Raw genomic sequence first — 22,738 nt, 5'->3', positions numbered from 1 at the left:
ACAATGCTGTAGCATGTAATTTGCTGTTATTCTCAGCTATTCACTCACAGATGTTTATATGTAATGTTTCCAACTTCCAAAGACAAATAAAAATCAGATTTATGAAGATACTGATAATAAAAGGCAATAATAATGAAAATCAAAAGATGTACTTGACTTATGATCAGAACCGTCAATGGAAAAGACCCCCATCATAAGTCAGGGACTACCTATGTACACTTTACCACAATAAAAAAAAAAAAAGCGTTATAAGGATTAAATAAAATAATGTATAGAAACGTTGAGCACAGTGTTTGGTCATAGTAAATGCTCCATAAATGACAGTTACTACATTATCCACATCACTACTACAATTCCCACTATTATCATGGCTCACTAATGACACACTGCCTGCTTCTTGCCCATTCTCACACTCACACACCAACAGCGTTAGACTCACATCATTTCCCCCACTGGCAAGTGACCGGAGAAGCCGGGTCAAGTACTGAAATACATTCAGTTGGATGGCTGTGCCACCTATCTTCCGGACAACACTGCTTGTCTCTTCTGGGTTCAGGGTGTGACGGAGGAGAGCCCAGGCCAAAAGCACCGGGGCATGATGTGGAATGTCCCCAAAGGTCAACATGAAACGGTCCATATCCTATGGAGAAAGAGAACACCATCTGTGTCACTGAACAGCAAGGGTCAAGGCCCCTCAACGGGATTCTTCATCATGATCAATAAGCCTTTTATTTCAGCCTCTCTCTCCCATCCTGACATTTTACTCTTCTCAAAATTCCAGCCACCGTATTAATAAAGTCCTCTTCCCTTTAACCACAATTTTTTTTTTCTGATTTTAAATAGTCTTAATTTGAGCTTATAAAATACATGTTCAAATGGAAGACTCTTAGGAAATTTTACTTTGATCCTTCTTGAACTTTCCATGATTATCTCCTCATTTCCTATTTTTCTACCTATCCCATCTCAATGTCCTTCCCCTCTCTTCTTTCACAGGCCCCATATAGGCAGACAATCCCCAAGGCTCGGTCCTTGGGCCTTTTTTGTCCTTGCTCCATCTCCATGAGTAACTCCTTTCACTCTCACAGATTAAACTATCACCTCTGTAGATGACTGACAAATCTGAGATTTCCTTCAGATCCAACTAACTGCTTAATTATGTAGAATCTTGAGTTCCAAAACACTGAAAACTTTACACAACCAAGTGGTTAAAAACATACTACTAACTATATAAACCATCTCCAAAAGCAAAGAGGCTATTCCAAGTTCACCTGACAAATAAGCCCGTCCTGGGCAAACTGGTGCAGTTCTCTTCTGTCATCCAAAGCACACTTGTGCAAGGACTCGATATCCATGCCTTCCACCAAGATGAGGGCGCTGAAGTAGCTGGAAGGAAAAACAGTATCACAGTGTCATATATGCTGCTCTGAACCTCACTGGAGAATAAAGTGAGGATAAGGCATGTCAATATCAACAAATTTATTGAGATATTTTACATTTTTTTTGTGTGTGTGCCAAGTCTTTGAAATCTAGTATGTATTTTAAACTTCCAATACATCTTAATTCAAACCAGCCACATTTCAAGTGTCCAATAGTCACATGTGGCTTGTACCTACCATATTGGGTAGCACAGATCTCGTATTAAAGGTTTCTATGGCCACCAATTATACCTGACCCAGGTAAATTGTCTCAACTATCATGCATGTATCTTTGCTCACGGAGAGACCAAACCTGTTACCGTTGAGTCTATTTCAACTCAGCAACCCTATAGGACAGAGTAGAACTGCCCCATAGGGTTTCCAAGGCTAAAATCTTTCCGGAAGTAGACTGCCACATCTTTCTTCCACGGAGCTGCTGGTGGATTCAAACTACCAACCCTTTGGCTGGCAGCCAAGTGCTTTAACCACTGCCACCAGGGCTCCTTTCACAGGGAGAACAGGCCTGAAAACATGGATATAATCACTGCCATAAACAGAGAAAAATATGACACTCAACAGACTACGACCCTAAAGAGGGCTAAGCACACATCTAACTTGCTCATTAATCATTACGTCACCAGCACTGGCATAGTGGCCTGCAAGAGATGCTCAAGAAATTTTTGTGGAATGAATGGATGAACCCTTTAGATTAAGACAGTAAGTAAAAGAGCAGAATATGATAGTTATTTTGAGAGAAGAACGTCCCTCTCAATCCCAGCCTTCACCCCCTGTATGATCTGAAACACGGTGGTACATCCATCCATTTCCCCATCCATTAGTGTGGCCAGTCAACATGGCAAAGCTCTCATTCTCATTCACTCATTTGACCACAGTAGTATCGACGTTCTAAACATTGTACAAGTTCTGTGACCTTCAATTCATTCAGACTTACCCAATCCGATCCACAAAAGGATCCATGGTCTCATCTACCAGGTGCCTGTTAGTCTGCCTACTACCAAATCCTTGCTCTTTAAACATCTTAGTTAATACCAGCAGGTCACTAGGTGCCATCTCAAAGTAAGCATAATAAAGGAAAATAATTTCTAGCAGCATGGACTGTTCCCGAAGGCACTGAACAAACCAGCGAGACACCTGGCGCTCAGTCTGCACAACCAATGAAGAAAAAAGAAAAAGAGAAATAAAGCAAGGTTAAAAAACATATTCAATCTTCCTTCCTTCCTTCCTGTCTACAAATTTCTAACCAAATAATATACTGCACAAACTATTCTGCATCTGGCTTCTTTTCACTTAACAATATATTTTAAATATAATTTGCTGTAACAACATATAAAGAATTTCCTTATTTTTCATTCTTTTTATAGCTGTACAGTAATATACTGCTCGCATACACCATAAATCATTCAACCAGATCCCTCATTATTTTTAATATTCCACAGTATTCCACTGGATAGAACACCATACCCAACTACTGTCAAATACATATTCTTTTCAAGTGTACATGGTACATTGACCAAAACAGATCATATGTTCAGCCATAAACCACGGGATAGTAAATTTTTTTTTCAATGACTGACTTTTTAATCTATCTATTGTGCTTTAAGTGAAAGTTTACAAACAAGTCTCACATACAGAAAGTTATACAGACCTTGCTATGTACTGCTAGCTGCTCTCCCCCTAACGAGACAGCACATTCCTCCTCTCCACCCTGTATTCCCTGTGTCCATTTGCATAGTAAATTTTAAAAGACTGAAATTATACAGAGTATATTCTCTGACCAAAACTGGAATTGAACTAGAAATTGATAACAATAAGCTATTCAGGAAAATGTCAAATGTTTGGAAATTAACACGTTTCTAAATAATGCATGATCAAAACCAATCACAAAGGAAATTAGAAAATATTTTCATATGAATGATAATGATAATACAATATGTATTTGTGGGATGCAGCAAAGAGCAATACTTAAAACAAAATGTATTGTTATTTATTAGAAAAGAAGATCTAAAGTTAACTAAGTTTCTACCTTAATAAATCAGAAAAAGACCAAATTAAATCCAAAGTAAGTAAACAGAAACATTAAAGTGCAGAAATTCATGAAGATATAGATATCTACAGAAGATAAATGAAAGCCTATATCCACACAAAAGCATGTGCACATTACACGTAAGAGCCCCAAAAATGGAAACAACTCAAATGGCCGTCAATCGATGAATGTATAAACAAATCGTTGTAAATTCATACACTGGAATGTTATTCAACATAAAAAGTAATAAAGTACTGTTACATGCTACAACATGCATGAACCTCAAAAACACAGTGAAGACGACAAACAGAAATGACTATATACTATATGATTCTAATTACATTAAAGTCTAAAAAAGGTAAAACTACAGCGACAGAAAGCAGATTAGCGGTTGCTTGGGGCAGAGGTCAGAGACTAAATACAAAGGGGCAAGAGGAAACTTCCCGGGGCAAAATGTTCTATATATTGATCATGCTGGTGCTTACTTCATATAATTGTATACAACTGCCAACGCTCATCAAACTGTACACATAAACTAATTTTAGATGTAAATTATACCTCAATAAAGCTGGGGGGGGAATGCTACAGATGTATCATTGATATAAGTCATTTCACATAATAAATGTATTTACAGGATAACTTCCTGAAGAAACTATTGGGTCAACACGTGCGCTTTTTCCAGTTTCAGATACTGTCATATTTTCTATTAAAAGTTCTATCAGTTTATACTTATGCAGCAAAATATGAGATTACCCCTTTTCCCATCCCTTGGACAAGTGTTATTATGTGAATCTGCTGATTGCTCCTGCCCATTTTTCTATGCGGCTATCGGTCTCCTACTGATTGATTTATTGGAGTTCTTTATATTCCAAGGGTATTAACCCTTTTTGATATGAGTTTATCTTCTGACTTTGTTTACATCATTATTTTGGGGGCTTTGCCTTGCAAAGGATTTTACTTGATGCTGTTGAATTTTTCTTGTCTCTTTCATGGCTTCTGAGATTTGCTTAAAAAGACCTCCCCCAATCAAAAACAAACAAACAAAAATTTCATATTTTCCTTTAGTGCTTTAACAGTTGTTTTTGTTTTGTTTAATTTAAATCATTGATATATCTAAATTTTATTTTGGTAGAAGGTATGAGTTATAGAGATATAGCTTAATTTCTTTTCCAGATGGTTACCCCATAGTTCTAATACTACTTATTGAATAACCCAACTTTTCCCCACTGATTTGAAATGTCACCTTTATCATACATTCATTTCCTATCAGTATTTGGGTCTATTTCCAGATTTTCTATTATGCTCTATTCATCAGTCCTAAGAATTACAGAAGGGCACAATACCACATACCATGAGGTTTCCATGTGTCTCCCACGTTGGTGCTTCAGTTTTATAAAGCTCTTCGAACTGCTGTCTATATTTTGAAACGAGCTCCTTCTCTAATTTATCGACACAGTCTGCATACTCAACCTTAAAAAAAATCAAGTAATTTATACCTAGAGTAAAAGGTAAATATTCAAAAATATACGAATATGAATAATACAGAATTATTAAAAAGGGCTGAATGATACAGAGCAAAGAGAGGTAAGAAGCCTAAATGGCCTTACCCTGTAGGGGTGCCTTTCATCTTGGAAATACGTGAGAAGGTGTAAGACACAACGAAGAATACAGGTTCTTTCTTCATAGTAATAATCTGCAATCTGGGAAGAACCAAAAGATTGAAAATCAGTTACTCATCTTTGGTGGTAAAGAAATCACTTAAAGATGTGAAAAGTCAGGTTTACATAAGCAATCACAGAAATAGATACACATCGAGTTAGTCCAAAAGAAAGCAAAACGCCTTCCTAAACCAGAATAACTTAAATCATGCAAGATAAAAGGAATTGTTATTTAATGATATAAACAAGCTTCCAAACAAGTTTTCTAGCATCATTTCTCAGTCAGGGCATTCAAGTAACACACAACATTATAAACTAAGAGGCCAAATATATGAAAGCAAATATAAAAATGCCACCAATACACATCTTAATTGGTAATAACATGTATTTTAATCTTGCTAAATACCAAACAGTAATTTACTTAAGAAGCCATGGTCAAATTCCATTTTAAAATGAGATTCTAAGTACAATTGCTGCTTGGGGTAGAGGGAGGACAAGCTAGAGTAATAAAGAAATACAAATTAATCCCACTGAATTTAGAACTAGAGAAAAAATATCCATGAACCAATTCTCACCATCAACGACTGAAGAATATCCTCTGGAAAAACTCCTCAGCTTGGTTCAATGGTAAAAAGCCTCTTACTTCATAATGAGTTAATATGAGTCTTTACTAAGACCTTACTGCTTACCCAACAGAAGAGTCAAATGTCAAAAATGCTCAGGGAGAACAAAGTCAAGAAGCTGTCACTCAATTTTGAATCAAAGAATGAAAATGGTGACTACTACTGACCTTCAGAATCAAGGCCTGACTCTGCCTCTCGTCTTGTAGTACCGTCTGAAGGAAACCAAAGTAGTCAAGAAGTCACTTTAAAGGTAAAACTTCATTCGCAAAGTAAAAGGTACACATCATCATCTCACCCCTCAAGATTAGAGCTGCCATTCATTTCTGGAAACACTTTTTTACCTAAGTGTATCCAAACCTGAGCTCAAATCCCCTTAGTCTCCTCTTGCCTCAATTTCCTCATATGTAAAATGAAGGGCTGGGCAGGCTAGATGGTTTCCCAAGCTCTTTTCAACTCTGATATCATAAGATTCTATGATTAACATGTCAATTTTGACCTCTCCACACCTCCAAGTCTAAGGACAGACCTGAGCTTGAAGCAGATCTTTTTTTTTAAGCCATTAGAAAGCCCTTCCTGAGAATGGCTTTATCACCTACCTCTGTTGCGGAGAACTGGTAGCAAAATTCTATAGCAAAAATCTAAACCCAACAAAGAACAGGATAAAGGCAGTAGAAAGGAGCTGGACATAACCACGAACCTTCAGTGAGTCCCGAGTACCCCTGTAATCCTCTTGAAGGTAACACTGGAGTAATTGCACACTCTGTTCTTCATCAAGACCCTGAAATACACAGGTTATAAGTGAGGAACAGCCACCTCAGCTCAGAAACCATACATAGAATGCCAAGCATTCTGAAGATTTGTCTTCCAGAATGAACACAGGACTTAAATAAACAGAAGTCTTTTTAAAAGATTTCTTATAACATAATTTTAACCCAAATAGGAGAAAAACGGACATGTAATTTATATGATAATGCCAGAAACAACTGTGTATTCACGATCATTATTAATACAGCCAGGAGGCAAGATCTGAGCTTCCAAAATCAAAATAGCTCTGTATTTAAACACAAACTAGTCAGCTTAAAAACCACACTGAGTATTTCTGAAACACAACATGCTGAACTTAATCCCCAAAACTAACATAAACTGAGTTTTCACTAACATTCACCAACAATGGAATCACGCACATCCGCACTGTAGGTAATAAACTGAGCCAGTGCTAATTTGTACTCACCAAAAACTTGCTGATTCGTAAACCCAGTTCCTTCAGTGGTGAAGCTACATCTTTATTAGCTTTCACTTTTTCAGCTGAAGTTGGACTATGAAAAGAACAATGAATCATTGCCTCATTCTTAATAACCACCTAGGGGTTTAAAATAAAAATACTGAAAGATATTTTTACTACAGACCTTTTTTTGCCTTTTAGGTGCCTACAAAATACACACACACACACACACAAACACAAAACTTCACCTCTACAGACTTTATAAGACAGAACTGATTATTCCTAAGTAATAAATATATGTCAGTTACAAACCATCATTATAACGATATCTACTATTTGTAGATATATAAAGGTTACACTAATTATTTCTGATCCTCACGACTACCCTGAAAGGTAAATATTACTACCCCATTTTACAAGTGGAATTACCAACACTTAGAAAGATTAAATAACTTACCAAAAATCCCACAGCTAATCAAAAGTTTAATTGAAATTTAAAACCAGGTCTGTTAGTATACATACATAGATTATCTAGCTCTCTCTCCCCTAGAGAGCCTAGAAGCTAAAACACCTCAGCAGCAGTGGACACTCCCAGCATCCAGATCTCTGTTTCTAAATACCATTCTCCAATAAAAGGTACCACCACTCCTTGGAGAAATGGATGATTCTAGGGCTGGGGCAGGGAAAATGCAAGATGAGTCTGGTGTATCCTACAGTGCCAGAAAATAAGTGTTCAAAAAACAAAAGGATGGAGACATGTCAAACAGACAGAGAAGGCAACCTGAAAGAGCACCCAATGGCCAGAGATGGAACAATGCATAAACAAAATATAAAATAAACATACATGAGTCCATACGATATCAATAAATCAATAAATTAAGTGAGGGATAAAGAAAAAAATCTTCCTTATAGAAGAATTCCAAATAATAGGCATAGGTACTACTCTCTCCAGGAGGTGGAATTTAATTTCGCCAGCACCGCTCCACACTGAGGGTGGGCTATACTTAGCGACTCTTTTCTAAGGAATAGAGCAGTAGGGCAGAGAACAAAGTAACTCCACAGAGAAGAAACATTACCTTGACCAAGGAGCCACAGTTAACATCACCAGTGATTTCATGTGGCTATCATGTACTCTCTAATGTGTGATAAGAATGTACTTCACCTCTGTGTATTCATCCCCAAAACCCACAACCCTAGTCTAATAAAGAGAAAAACACTGGACAAATGCAAATTGAGGACATTCTAAAAAATACCTGCCCAATCCTCCTCAAAACTGTCAAGGTCATGAAAAACAAGGAAAGAATGAGAAACTGTCACAGCCAAGAGGAGACTAAGGAGTCATGACAACTAAATGCCATGTGGTACCCTGGGCTGGATCCTGGAACAGAAAGAGGACATTAAAGAAAAAACGGTTAAATTCAAATAAAGTCTGGAGTTGAGTTAAAATCAAAAACGTGTTTGTCAGACTTTAAATCCCATGCTACTAAAGGGGACTTTTCTCTTTAAAAAAGAAACTAAATGCCACAAATATCCATTCTGTGAACTAACGCATGTTGTTGTTTTCGGATTTTTTTAATAGAGACTCTCACATTTCACAGAAAATCCACAACATAAAGGCTAGTATAAGAGTAAACAATAAGTTCCAAAAGAGGCAACACAGAATGATGATTAAGAACACAGACACTGGAGTGAGACTACCAGGTTCAAATCCTGGTTCTACCACTTACTAGCTGTGTGACCTGGGGCAAGTTACTTAACCTCTTTGTGTCTCAGTTTCCCCATCTGTAAAACGGAAACAATGATAATAAGAGTACCTAAATATGGTAATACAGTGATTATCTTCTTTTTTTAAAGTCCGTATATTTTAGATACACAGTGAAGTATTTCCACATAAAATAATATGGTGCCTGCGATTTACTTCAAAATAATTACACAGGAAGGGTTACTAGAGCAAAAAAAGTTATTTACTAATTTAAGAGAGTGAAAATAGAAAGTGAAGGTGTAGTAAGTTCAACAGACATTCAGAAGTAGGATGAAAATAAGGGTGGTCTGGTAACTGTGATGTATGATAGAATGAGATCTGGACTAGGAATTAAAATAAATTTCTGGTTCTACAAGCTGTTATTCTCTTCTTTTTTAACTACTTTATATTTAATTATTGCTTATTTTTCACTGCCCAATAAAAAAAATCTATATATTTATCAAAGAATAAAATAGTACCTATCTCAAAGGGTTGTTGTGAAGATTAAATGACTTATTGTAAGTCAGGTGCTTAATCATTGGTACACAGTAAACACTAAGTAAATGTCAGCTGCCATTATCACTGTTCAATGCTACATCCCAGTATTCAGTGCTCACACTGTCTCACACAAACATGATGGACCCCAAATAATATTAGAAATATTAGTTGAATATTTAGTAAATCCTCACTCTCAGAAACTAGGGTCATATGATTTAATTCTAAAATACTGTATTTCTAGAATAAATTTTTCTTTCAGTAAACAGAAAAATCTGCCCTACTCTTTTCCATTGATAACCAAATTGTATTCTCTTTGATCTACATAACCCAGCAATATCATAAACACATGAGGATGGCTTCATCTATGCCAACTTCCTCAAGGAAATTTTTCTAACAGATACATGAAGAGTCATACCTGGGAGGTTTATAGTAAGAAAGTCCCTCTAACAGCCGCTGCCAATGTTTATTCAGTTCTGCCTCAATCTGATTCTGGAAAAGAACAAAACAATTATACAAATGCAATTGTAATTAGTCTCCAGTATCACTCTGAGGATTACATATTCCTTTGAGTCTTTTTACAATGCACCTTTCCTCACAACTGAAATCATTTTGAATATAGAATTCTATAGCTTGCTTTTCTATGCTTAACATTATAACATAACAATTTAACCTTGCTATTATGAAAACCTCGATAAACATACTTTCTAGTGGCTGCTTAATTTCTAACAAGTGGCTAGCTTATAATTGACGCGCCATTCCTCTAATGTTAGACACGCATAAGATGATTATCTAGCGTTCAGATCTTGTGCGCGAATTTTTTTCAGAATTTCTTTCTCTTAAGATACATGTCTAGAAGAGGCACACCAAAAAATATGAAGGGTCTAAAAATAGTGTAGTATTCATTATGTTAATTACAATAATAACAAGGATAGGAATAACTGAATGTTATCACGATGCTCTATCCTCACAGGATCAGAACACCTAAGGAGCAACATGGAGAACTGTCCACTAATGATTACACACTTGGAAGTATCTTAGAAACTACAGCCTCTATAACCTAAAGGAGCCAGCCAGCCAGCAAACGGAAAAGGAAAAAAGGCCAAGTAGAGTGTGAGACAGAGAAAAGAACTGAGAATCTTTCTGGGCCTGAGGTAACAGAATGGTATTTGTATCCCTACCCTTAGCAGCCAATGAAGCAGCACTGATAACTTTTCAGCAAAGGAATCTCTAAAGTACAAAGACAGATATTTAGAAAACTTCAGCAGCTAAAATATAAGATATATATTGATTTCAACAGAGAGATGAAGGAAATGCATGTTTATTAAGTTTTGAGAATAAAGACTATCTTTACTTTCCACTTCAAAGAGAAGGCAGGTTTTTTGGTAATGTTAGCTACACAAAAAAACACATGAATCCATTCAAGAACACCACCACTTACCAGTTCTCTCAGAGCTGACCTTCCAAGCAGAATTGTCCACAGTTCTCTACTGCTCCTGAGAAATAAGAGAAAGCAAAAAGGTAATTGTTTTTTAGATTGTACAAACTTGACTAAGCTGCCTCCCAACTATTTTGTCTACTGTCCTGAAGCAAAATACTCAATGTGCAAAGCAATTTCTTAAAATTTTGGAAAGTAATCCTGTTATACTGTTCTTAGGAATTTTATGTTCAAAATAAAAATTAAAAAACTAATGATGTTAACCTAAGCCAATCAGATACTGTATCAAAAAATGAGGATGGCCACCATAGTTGATCATATCTGAGATATATTAATTGCAAGAAATATCACTGTTTGTATGCTAAGGAAAAATGCTGCCAATGAAAACCAAACCAAACCCATTGTTATCAAGTCGATTCCGACTCATTAAGACCCTATAGGACAGAGTAGAACTGTTCCATAGGGTTTCCAAGGCTATAATCTTTATAGAAGCAGACTGCCACATCTTTCTCCCGTGGAGTGGCTGGTGGGTTTGAGTCATTGACCTTTTGGTTAGCAGCCGAACACTTAACCACTGCAGCACCAGGATTTCTATGCTGCTAATAAGCTATAACATTTCATCAATTATAAGACACATTCTGATTTCAGAGGTATTAAAAGTGTGAAAAAAATGTGTATCTTAGAATGGATTATGTAGTATGTAACTAATGGACTACAGTAAGACTTCTCTGCTAAGAAGACAGGACATTTCAATTTAATATTTTTATCTCCCTCTTTTTCTTTACAGAGGTGATGGGGGTGCAGTGGTTAAAATGAGAGACTGCTAATCAAAAGCTCAGCGGTTCGAAACCACAAGGCTCCTTGGGAAAAAGATGTGAAAGATGTAGCAGTTTACTCCCACAAAGATTTACAGGCTTTGAAACCCTATGGGGTCGCTGTGAATCGGAATCAACTCAAAGGCAGTGTGTTTGGGTTTTGGGTTTCTCATTAAAATGTAGTGACCAATAAGAAAGAAAAATCTAGAAAAGAACTAGGTACATTCCAGGGCTACCATCACCTCCAGATATTTTTTCTAAACATATGATATAATTCATTTTCTCATTCAAGTAAACTCTAACAGTTATGAATAGTACCAGTGTTCCTTATTAATGAACTCCCACAAGGGAGAACATACAGTGCTAGAGACGTGAGATAAAAAACTTACATTAGATACAGTTCCTCCCCACAGTGAGGTCTTCAAGTATACCCCCCACCATGTGCTTACTCCAGTTCCTTCCTTTGTTCATACCTTTGGAATTTCAGGAAAATTTTATTTTTTGGTCTAGGATTAAACTTTAAAAGATAACCATTAAGAAAGTCTCTCAAGACTGGAACCCTTATACACTGCTGGTGGGGATGTAAAATGGTACAACCACTTTGGGAATCGATTTGGCACTTCCTTAAAAAGCTAGAAATGGAACTACCATATGATCCTGCAATCCCACTCCTCAGAATATATCCTAGAGAAATAAGCCTTTACACAAACAGATATATGTACACCCACGTTTATTAAAGCACTGTTTACGATAGCAAAAAGATGGAAGCAACCAAGGTGCCCATCAACGGACGAATGGATAAATAAATTATGGTATATTCACACAATGGAATACGACGCATCGATAAAGAACAGCGAGGAATCTGTGAAACATTTCATAACGTGGAGGAACCTGGAAGGCATTATGCTGAGTGAAATTAGTCAGTTGCAAAAGGACAAATACTGTATAAGACCACTATTATAAGAACTTGAGAAATAGTTTAAACTGAGAAGAAAACATTCTTTTGTGGTTACGAGAGGGGGGAGGGAGGGAGGGTGGGAGAGGGATATTCGCTAATTAGATAGTACATAAGAACTACTTTAGGTGAAGGGAAAGAGAACACACAATACAGGAGAGGTCAGCACAACCGGACTAAACCAAAAGCAAACAAATTTCCTGAATAAACTGAATGCTTCAAAGGCCAGTGTAGCAGGGGCAGGGGTTTGGGGACCATGGTGTCAGGGGACATCTAAGTCAATTGGCATAATAAAATCTATTAAGAAAACATTCTGCATCCCACTTTGGAAAGTGCCGTCTGGGGTCTTAAACACTAGCAAGCAGCCATCTAAGATGCATCAATTGGTCTCAACCCACCTGGATCAAAGGAGAATGAAGAACACCAAGGACACGAGGTAATTACGAGCCCAAGAGACAGAAAGGGCCACATGAACCAACGACTACATCATCCTGAGACCAGAAGAACTAGATGGTGCCCGGCTATAACTGATGACTGCCCTGACAGGGAACACAACAGAGAACCCCTGAGGGAGCCGGAGAGCAGTGGTATGCAGACCCCAAATTCTCATAAAAAGACCAGACTTAATGGTCTGACTGAGCCTAGAAGGACCCCGGTGGTAATGGCCCCTAGAACTTCTGTTGACCCAGGACAGGAACCATTCCCAAAGCCAACTCAGCAGACATGGATTGGACTGGACAATGGGTTGGAGAGGGATGCTGGTGAGGAGTGAGCTTCTTGGATCAGGTGGACACTTGAGAGACTATGTTGGCATCTCCTGCCTGGAGGGGGGATAAGAGGGTAGAGGGGGTTAGAAGGAAATGGGCACAAAAAGAGAGAGTGGAGGGAGAGAGCGGGCTGTCTCATTAGGGGGAGAGTAATTGGGGGGAGTATATAGCAAGGTATATATAAGTTTTTGCGTGAGAGACTGACTTGATTTGTAAACTTTCACTTAAAGCACAATAAAAATTATTAAAAAAAAAAAAAGCTAGAAATAGAACTACCATACGATCCAGCAATCCCACTCCTCGGAACATATTCTAGAAGAATAAGAGCCTTTACACGAACAGATATATGCACACCCATGTTCACTGCAGCACTGTTTACAATACCAAAAAGATGGAAGCAACCAAGGTGCCCATCAATGGATGAATGGATAATTATGGTATATTCAGACAACAGAATACTACACATTGATAAAGAACAATGGTCAATCCATGAAACATTTCATAACGTGGAGGAGTCTGGAAGGCATTACACTGAGTGAAATCAGTCAAATGGAAAAGGACAAATACTGTATGAGATCACTATTATAAGAACTCGAGAAATAGTTTAAACAGAGAAGAAAATATTCTTTGATGGTTATGAGAGTGGGGAGGGAGGGAGAAGAGCATTCACTAATTAGATAGTAAGCAAGAACTATTTTAGGTGAAGGGGAAGACAACACACAATACAGGAGAGGTCAGCACAACTGGACTAAACCAAAAGCAAAGAGGTTTCCTGAATAAACTGAACACTTCAAAGGCCAGCGTAGCAGTTGCGGGGTTTGGGGACCATGGTTTCAGGGGACATCTAGCTCAACTGGAATAATAAAATCTATTAAGAAAACATTCTGCATCCCACTTTGGAGAGTGCCGTCTGGGATCTTAAACGCTAGCACACGGCCATCTAAGATGCATCAATTGGTCTCAATTCACCTGGCACAAAGGAGAATGAAGAACGCCAAAGATACAAGGTAAGTATGAACCCAACAGACAGAAAGGGCCACATAAACCATAGACTACATCAGCCTGAGACCAGTAGAGCTAGATGGTGCCTGGCTACAACGGATGACTGCCCTGACAGGGAACACAACACAGAACCCCTGAGGGAACAGGAGAGCAGTGAGAAGCAGACCTCAAATTCTCATAAAAAGACCAGACTTAATGGTCTGACTGAGACTAGAAAGAACCCAGAGGTCACGGTCCTCAGACCTTCTGTTTGCCCAAGACAGGAACCATTCCCAAAGCCAACTCTTCGGACAGGGACTGGACTGGACTATGGGATTGAAAATGATACTGGTGAGGAGTGACCTTCTTGGAACAAGTAGACACATGAGACTATGTGGGCAGCTCCTGTCTGGATAGGTGATGAGAGGGCAGAGGGGGTCAGAAACTGCCCGAATGGACATGAAAATAGAAAGTGGAAAGGAGTGTGCTGTCTCATTAGGGGGAGAGCAACTAGGAGTATATAGCAAGGTGTATATAAATTTTTGTATGAGAGACTGACTTGATTTGTAAACTTTCACTTAAAGCACAATTAAAATTAAAAAAAAAGAAAAATTCTCTCAAGAGTTATAAAGAAGGTAAGGATTATATTTTGTAAGATCCTAAATCAGTACCTAGAATTGTTGTTGCTGTTAGTGTCAAGTCGGTTCCAACTCATAGCAACCCTATATACAACAGAACGAAACACTGCCTCGTCCTGCCCCTAGAATAAAAAACTCATTGCTGTCGAGTTGATTCTGACTCATAGCGACCCCATAGGACATAACAGAACTGCCCCACAGAGTTTAAAAGGAGCACCTGGTGGATTTGAACTCCCGACCTTTTGGTTAGCAGCCGTAGCACCTAACCACTATACCACCAGGGTTTTCCCGCACCTAGAATAGTAACCTAAAAAAATAAACACTGCTTAGAAAGCCTACCCACAGGAAAAAAATGAAAAGGTCCTAGTAGTCTATACTAAAAGGTCCCTACAAAAGGAATGCAAGCTGTGCAACTGTGAGTATAAAGTAAAAAGTGTTTTCCCCGCTAAGACTGTAAAAGCACTACTTCTATTTAAAAATTATCTTTCAGGATTTTCCCATCAAAAGAGATTAAAACACACTGAAAAATTAAAAACCTATTTACTACGGGTTAATGCTTTTAAGAAAACAAGGTCGATTTTGTTAAATTAATAGTCACCAACCCCTACAACTGAACACTGGATTCACTAATAATTTTCTTGATAAAAGACAGCATTCACTGTGGAAAATAATTAGGAGATTAGAACCAGTAAATAAACAAATGTCCCTTTATACTGATAATGTATATATAAAAAGGTATGAATAAGTAAAGCCCTAAGGAATTAAAAAGATAGAGGTGAGCTCATGGTTTAAAGAAATGTACATACAGCAGAACTTGAAAAGAATGCCATTTGTAAAGGGAATTATCTTATTTGTCTGATACATCTGGATTAGCCAAAATGAAATGCTTTATTTAAGATGAAATACATTTTTATTGTTACTAAGGATAGCTTCCGTTTCCACAAAATTGATTAGACACCTGTTATATAACACTAATACCATGGCTACACAGTACATCAAAATTAATGGAAAGAAATTTATTATTAACTGAAGGCTTTGTATGCCTGAGCTAAGTCACTCTTTCTTGATCATCCATCTTATACTTTCAAAACGCCTGGGAATTGATGAGCTTTAATTTACCAGCATTTGCTTAGATCTCTAACTAGATAGCTAGCAGTCATTCCCATAAAAAACGAGAAGAGACTGCAAAGACCACTACCCACATTTGAGGACCAGCCAGGATCCGGAATTCCTTGTTTTCTCAAATTCAAGTCATGGCTATTTGTTATAACAACATTTGCACAATAAAAAAGCATAATAATGTTTCTCAAAACGTAGTTCTCAGACTACCTACAGCAAAATCACTTGGTGAACAACACATGACACACTGCAGAACCCTGGTCACCACCTACAGCTACTCTTTCCTGGAGGTAGGGCACAGGAATCTACATCTTATAACAAGTATGCCAAATGAGTTCCTAAATCACCACTGCTCCAGGGCATCAATTAGCCTCAGAGAAGCAGACAAAAGACTTAGTCTATTGGCTCTCTCTGCCTTTTATCTGTTTGATATATTAGTTTTGGGGTTTATTTTGAGAAAAAGATTCTGCTACTAAATGAGACTAGAAACCACTCCCCTGGAATGAGGCAGTAACTTTTACATTTAATACTCGAAAAAAAAAGAAATTCTCATTGGTAAATCCATGTCATGTGATGGTCTTTATACGGTGTCAAAAAATAATGCTGTCGAAAACTTGAATTTTTGATAATAAGAAAAGTAAGTATCACGCAATTATGTCAGTTGTTGCTGTTAGCTGCTGTTGAGTTGGCCCCCAATTCATGGTGGCCACACATACAACAGAACAAAACGCTGCCTGGTCCTGCACCATCCCCATGATTAGTTGTATTTCTGACTGTTGTTTTCCACAGGGTTCTCAGTGGCTGATTTTCAGAAGTAGGTAACCAGACCTTTCTTCCTAGTCCATCTTAGTCTAGAAGCTCTGTTGAAACCTGTTCAGCATCATAGCAACATGCAAGCCTCCACCGACAGAGGGTAGTGGTTGTATAAGAGGTGTGTTGGCAAGGAATGGAACCCAGGTCTCTCGCGTGGATGGCAAGAATTCTACCAGTGAACCAACAGTATCTCATAATATGTCAGGCACACTGTCTTACTGAATACTGACAGCTTGTTTATGAGGCAAATACTGTTGTTATTCCCATTAGCTAATCTGGAAACTAAGGTTTAAAAGTGGTTAAGTAACTTGCCTATCACACAGCTAATATACTACAATGGAGCCAGGGCTTGAACCAGGTGCTCTGCATGACTCCAGAGCTCAACTACTACATTTCACTGCCTCAGGATGCACCCAAGAATTCATGCTGCCAGCAAGCAAAGATGTCAACTGAGGTGTTCTACAATAGCGGACCATACCCTTAACGTAGTAGCTGGCACAGATATTTGAAAGAATAAACATCAAAGAAAGGGAATGATATGGGTCCCTTTTAGGCTTGCAATCTAACTGGAACAGAAAAATCAAGAAAAACAATATATGCAGAAGTACCAACAGAAGGGAGAATAAAGGAGAAAATGGTAGAGTTATCAGGAACAAAATCTATGGAAGTAAGTCTAACTGGTTTCCTCAATACCTACATACTCACTGGCCTAGGAATAATGGGGATACAAATAAATCTAAGACCTTTATGATGCTAAGCTTAAGGGATGAGAACGGCAAAGGATATTAAATACACATTACACAATCGGCAAAAAGGAAGAAAGTACTAAACGGCATGATACTAACAACTAATACAAAGAAACTTAACCACATAGAACAGAAAAGTCAGAAGAGAGAGGGATTGCTGGGGACTGATTCAGTGATTGACAAAAGGCTTCATCTCAAATTGGGACCTAAAGGCTTGACTGAAACTTAGAACTGTGAAGCCCACCCAAGACTCGGGGAAATAGCTTCTATATATATTTCCAAGAAACTATGTGCTAATGTCTCTCATTTACATGCATAATACTCCTTTCAGCGAAGTATGTGGGGGAGACACTAAGGCACAGATTAAATAATTTGCCTCAAATTCAAAGGTAAAGTTTTAAAAACTTCACTATTTCCAGTCCAGTGTTCCAGCAAACATGGAACGTCATTCCTACAAGAGCTGAAGTTAATGGAGCCTGAAAATTATCTTCTTTAGTCATCCATCTCATTGGAAAGCTATGAGTGAAGGCTACTGGGAGTTAGAAATAACTGTTTCTACAATTCAGTCCTTTGGATAGAAAGCTGGGACACAGCCAAGCTACCTTGATGAGATATTTAATAAATAAAAGCTACCACTGCCCGTGGACGCTCTAACTTCACAGAGGAAGTATACCTCTCTTGTGTGAACTGAGATTTAAGCTCAGCAGCAAAAGCTTTCCAAATTGCAGTTCTATTTTTGTTTAGCACACCTACACCATTCAGACTAATTCAAACACTTTAACTGAAGAACGCAGGAGTTACAAGAAAAGTGCCAATATTCAAACTTTCTGCCAATTCCTGAGTGACCTTTCCAAAAGATTGATTTAAGGGTAGTATTCCTTTTTTTTTTTTTTTTTTAAACTAATGCCAGCTTGTATTAACATTCACAATGACTTTTCCTACAAAAAAAAAAAAAAGCCTCACAGCCACTTCAATACTACTCTGGAAATGATCTGCATTTGGAGAGACAGGTTCAAAATGGTGAGGTCGCTTGTCTGCAGTCATCTGCAAATCTGAGGCATCAGGAAGAGAATTAAGTTTTCTCTTAGTCCAGACCTACAGGCATTTCAGACAGAGGACTGCTGCTCAGTATAATTCCATCTGCTACTGAATGTGACTTTTGGCACACACACACAAAAAAATCACTCTCCTGATACAAGCCATGAGCAAAGCAGTGCCTAAGAACTCTAATGCCCTTTCTTCCTCCTTAGGATGAGTTTGGTAGGTTCCCCAGCATGAACAAGTCATCTTTCAGGCAAACCAATGCTTTCCTAATGTTCCTTTTCATTAAGGAACATGCTTTATTCTACAGGAGCCATAACGACTATGAAACAACCCTAAGAAAAGGAGGGCACAGTGGCTACAATGCTGTCCTGATACAATGGTTGGCATGAAACGACAGAGGAGAAAAAAGCAAACTGGTCCTCACAAGGTACAGAGGTAGTCCAGGGAAAATTCCAGAGGAGAAAAATCTCACTTTCAGCTGGGAAATTAAAGTGATGCCAGAGAAAACGGACAATATTTGTAATAAATACTAATGGCTTTTTTTTTTTTTAATTACATGCTATTCCTGGGTACGGAGGATACAGTGGGGAATACGACAAAAAAGTGGGGAAAACATTGTTGGCACTGGGAATATAAGCGCCATAACTACTTTGACTAGGGAAGGTGGGAGGGAGTAGAATGGACGAAACCTCTTCAAGGTGGAATGTGGAAGACAGGGGTGTGAAGGTTTCATTACAGTTCTGGAGTCGAACAGACTCGGATTTGAATCCTCCCTCACTTTACCCCTTAGCTAGCAGAGCGGGACTTCTGACTCATCTGTAAAGGGTACCTCACAAGAGCTGTGAGAATTCAAAAGGATCTCACCAGTGTCTGGCAAGAGCAAACCCTCTATATTGAAAACTGTATTATTCTTTTTAGCGTTTCGTCTTCTTGCTCCCAAAGCCTAGAACAGTGCCTGAAATCTCTTGGGAGATTTGAACACATCGGCTGACCGAATCAATGAGTAAAATAATGAATAGATGGGTGGATGAAAGGCTGAGCGGAGAATGAGGACAAAAACTACAAGGAGGTGGCTCTGTGCAACAAGAGAGCACATGAGGAGAACCTGAGAGGCAGGGAAGGCCCGGGACAGGTCACCGGGGGGCTGCGGCGGGGACGTGGGGGGAGGGGGAGGGAAGGAGAGGGTCCTCCAGGCGACCGCAAAGCGCCCGTTGCGCCTCGAGGTAGCGTCACAGCCAGACGAGGAAGCGCTAGTGGGGCTCCAAAGGACACACGGACGGGAAGAGGGGAAGAAGAGAAAAGGACTTGGGTGAGGAGACGGGAAGCCCAGAACTGAGGGATAAGGTGAGGAACCGGCCCTCCGCTTGGAGAAGTCCCTTCAGCTCCCCGCGCGCGGGGACCGTTTGCACGTAACCGCTTCCCGTCTCGGCGCCGTCTACCCAGCCGGGCTTCGCACCGCCACCGCCGCCACATCCCGCTCCCAATTCCCGCCCCGCTTCTGCTTAGTTTCGAGCCCGCGCCTCACAGCCAACCCCGACAACTTGGCCCGCTCCGCACCTCACACACGGCTCGCCGGCGGCCGCCGCCATCTTCCCGCGCGCGCGCCCCAGCCCCGCCCCCAGACGCGGCGCCCACGTGACCGCTCGCCTGGTACCTGACGCGTGGGGCGGAGCTTCCGTCACGTGAGTCCGGTACGGGGCGGGGCCAAGATGGCGATACCCGGGGAAGCGGAGAACCAGCGGCCAGGGTGTCCGCGGTCGTGAGGAAGGCGGCCGAGAGACGGTGTCTACTCCGTAAATTGGAGGCGGTGGAGAGTGACGGGACTCCAGCTTTCAGGCCGCAGAGAGTGACCTGCAGTGGAGTTCTGTCCTTACAACTGGAAAACGGAGGGAGAAGGTTACTGGCTGGGTGAAACCGTTGTCCTTTGCTTGGCGGTGCTGAGGGACCAAGAGTCCAAGGCGTCCCTAGTCACCCCGGCTTTCCGGGGGCCTCAAGCCTGGAGACATGACCCGAGATAGCGCTCCTCCGACCCCGGGGGCGGGAGCTCCGCTGAGCGGTTCGGTCCTGGCAGAGGCGGCAGTGGTGTTCGCCATGGTGCTGAGCATTCACGTAACCGTGTGGGACCGATACTCGTGGTGCGCTGTGGCCCTCGCAGTGCAGGCCTTCTACGTCCAATACAAGTGGGACCGGCTGCTCCAGCAAGGAGGCGCCGTCTTCCAGTTCCGAATGTCTGCCAACAGTGGACTACTGCCTGCCTCCATGGTCATGCCTTTGCTCGGACTGGTCATGAAGGAACGCTGCCAGGCTGCAGGGAACCCACACTTTGAACGTTTTGGTATCGTCGTAGCAGCCACTGGCATGGCAGTGGCCCTCTTCTCGTCAGTGTTGGCGCTGGGCATCACTCGCCCCGTGCCCACCAACACTTGCGTCATCTCGGGCTTGGCTGGAGGTGGCATCATTTACATCATGAAGCACTCGCTTAGTGTGGGTGAGGTGATTGAGGTCCTAGAGGTCCTGCTAATCTTCGTGTACCTCAACATGATCCTGCTGTACCTGCTGCCCCGCTGCTTCACCCCTGGAGAGGCAGTGCTGGTATTAGGTGGCATCAGCTTTGTGCTCAACCAGCTTATCAAGCGCTCTCTGACAGTGGTGGAAAACCAGGGGGACCCAGTGGACTTCTTCTTGTTGGTAGTGGTGGTAGGGATGGTGCTCATGGGTATCCTCTTCAGCACCCTCTTTGCCTTCATGGACTCAGGCACCTGGGCCTCCTCCATCTTCTTCCACCTCATGACCTGCGTGCTGGGCCTTGGTGTGGTCCTGCCCTGGCTGCATCGACTCATCCGCAGGAATCCCTTGCTCTGGCTCCTTCATTTCCTCTTCCAAACAGATACCCGCATCTACCTCCTAGCCTATTGGTCTCTGCTGGCCACCTTGGCCTGCCTGGTAGTGCTGTACCAGAATGCAAAGCGGTCATCTTCTGAATCCAAGAAGCACCAGGCCCCCACCATCGCCCGGAAGTATTTCCACTTCATTGTGGTAGCCACCTACATCCCAGGTATCATCTTTGACCGGCCACTGCTCTATGTGGCCGCCACTGTATGCCTGGCAGTCTTCATCTTCTTGGAGTATGTGCGCTACTTCCGCATCAAGCCCCTGGGCCACACTCTGCGGAACCTCCTGTCCCTCTTCCTGGATGAACGAGACAGTGGACCACTCATCCTGACCCACATCTACCTGCTCCTGGGCGTGTCTCTTCCCATTTGGCTGGTCCCCAGACCCTGTACACAGAAGGGTAGCTTCGGGGGAGCAAGGGCCCTAGTCCCTTACGCTGGCGTCCTGGCTGTGGGTGTAGGCGATACTGTGGCCTCTGTCTTTGGCAGCGCCATGGGAGAGATCCACTGGCCTGGAACTAAAAAGACTTTCGAGGGGACCATGACGTCTATATTTGCCCAGATCATTTCTGTAGCTCTGATCTTAATCTTTGACAGTGAAGTGGACCTAAACTACAATTATGCTTGGATTTTGGGGTCCATCAGTACTGTGTCCCTCCTAGAAGCGTACACCACACAGATAGACAATCTCCTTTTGCCTCTCTACCTCCTGATATTGCTGATGGCCTAGTTGTTGTGCAGCAGTAGTGATGGAGGAGACAGGAACATGGGGAGTGTGAATGGCCCCCACAGCAGCCAGCCACTTGGGTATGAAGAGCCAAGGGGTGAAAAGAAGATTGGACTTTTGGGTGGTTCAAATTTAAAATAAAAATCAAAGCTTTCTTGGTTTTAGTTTTGCTAATGTTAAAAAAAAAAAAAAAACAAAGAATAGTGCAGCAGCTCAAAGAATTCGAGTGTGCTGCAGACCCCCTCCCTCCACACACACACACCTAGCAGTCCTCAGAAGGGGCAGGAGTGGACACTGGAGGGAGGAAGTAGAGCATAGGGGTTAATGCTTCAGGTTCTGGTGTCAGACTAATCTGGTTAGAATCCTTGGTTGTGGCACTTAACTGTGTGGACTCAGTTCTCCTGTCTGCAAGATGAGAATTAACAGCGCATATCTCATGGGGGTGTTGTGAGGATCCAGTGAGATGAGATATGTAAAGTGTCCAGTCCAGGGCACGATGAGCAATCAGTGCGGGAAAGTGTCATTATAACCTGAGACCAGGTTCATCGTAGCAAAAAAGCCATGCGAGCCAAGGGGGCTTTATCAGTTGTACTTGGAGACCCGAGC

The 22,738-nt window shown here is 40.8% G+C and overlaps 2 protein-coding genes across 2 annotated transcripts in view; one reads left to right on the top strand and one right to left on the bottom strand.

Annotated features, from left to right (window-relative positions):
• The window catches only part of NUP188 (nucleoporin 188), a 49,630-nt gene extending 29,480 nt beyond the window's left edge, over nucleotides 1–20,150 (bottom strand). The window contains exons 1-11 of the mRNA XM_049895537.1: nucleotides 20,072–20,150; nucleotides 10,640–10,694; nucleotides 9,617–9,690; nucleotides 6,972–7,056; nucleotides 6,438–6,518; nucleotides 5,908–5,952; nucleotides 5,067–5,159; nucleotides 4,810–4,929; nucleotides 2,368–2,579; nucleotides 1,269–1,383; nucleotides 440–640 (exon numbers count right to left, since the gene is read on the bottom strand). Of these exons, the coding sequence (XP_049751494.1) occupies nucleotides 440–640; nucleotides 1,269–1,383; nucleotides 2,368–2,579; nucleotides 4,810–4,929; nucleotides 5,067–5,159; nucleotides 5,908–5,952; nucleotides 6,438–6,518; nucleotides 6,972–7,056; nucleotides 9,617–9,690; nucleotides 10,640–10,694; nucleotides 20,072–20,103 (1,113 nt within the window). The 5' untranslated portion in view covers nucleotides 20,104–20,150. The remainder of the gene's footprint in view (nucleotides 1–439; nucleotides 641–1,268; nucleotides 1,384–2,367; nucleotides 2,580–4,809; nucleotides 4,930–5,066; nucleotides 5,160–5,907; nucleotides 5,953–6,437; nucleotides 6,519–6,971; nucleotides 7,057–9,616; nucleotides 9,691–10,639; nucleotides 10,695–20,071) is intronic.
• A 37-nt stretch (nucleotides 20,151–20,187) lies between these two features.
• On the top strand, nucleotides 20,188–22,355 carry DOLK (dolichol kinase). Its single transcript, XM_049895539.1, has one exon. The coding sequence runs from the start codon at nucleotides 20,519–20,521 to the stop codon at nucleotides 22,133–22,135; it is 1,617 nt and encodes a 538-aa protein (XP_049751496.1). The 5' UTR covers nucleotides 20,188–20,518; the 3' UTR covers nucleotides 22,136–22,355.
• Nucleotides 22,356–22,738: the final 383 nt, after the last annotated feature.

Source organism: Elephas maximus, chromosome 9 (assembly GCF_024166365.1).
Source record: "Elephas maximus indicus isolate mEleMax1 chromosome 9, mEleMax1 primary haplotype, whole genome shotgun sequence".
NCBI classification, from domain to species: domain Eukaryota; kingdom Metazoa; phylum Chordata; class Mammalia; order Proboscidea; family Elephantidae; genus Elephas; species Elephas maximus.
This window is presented reverse-complemented; position numbering and strand designations above follow the sequence as displayed.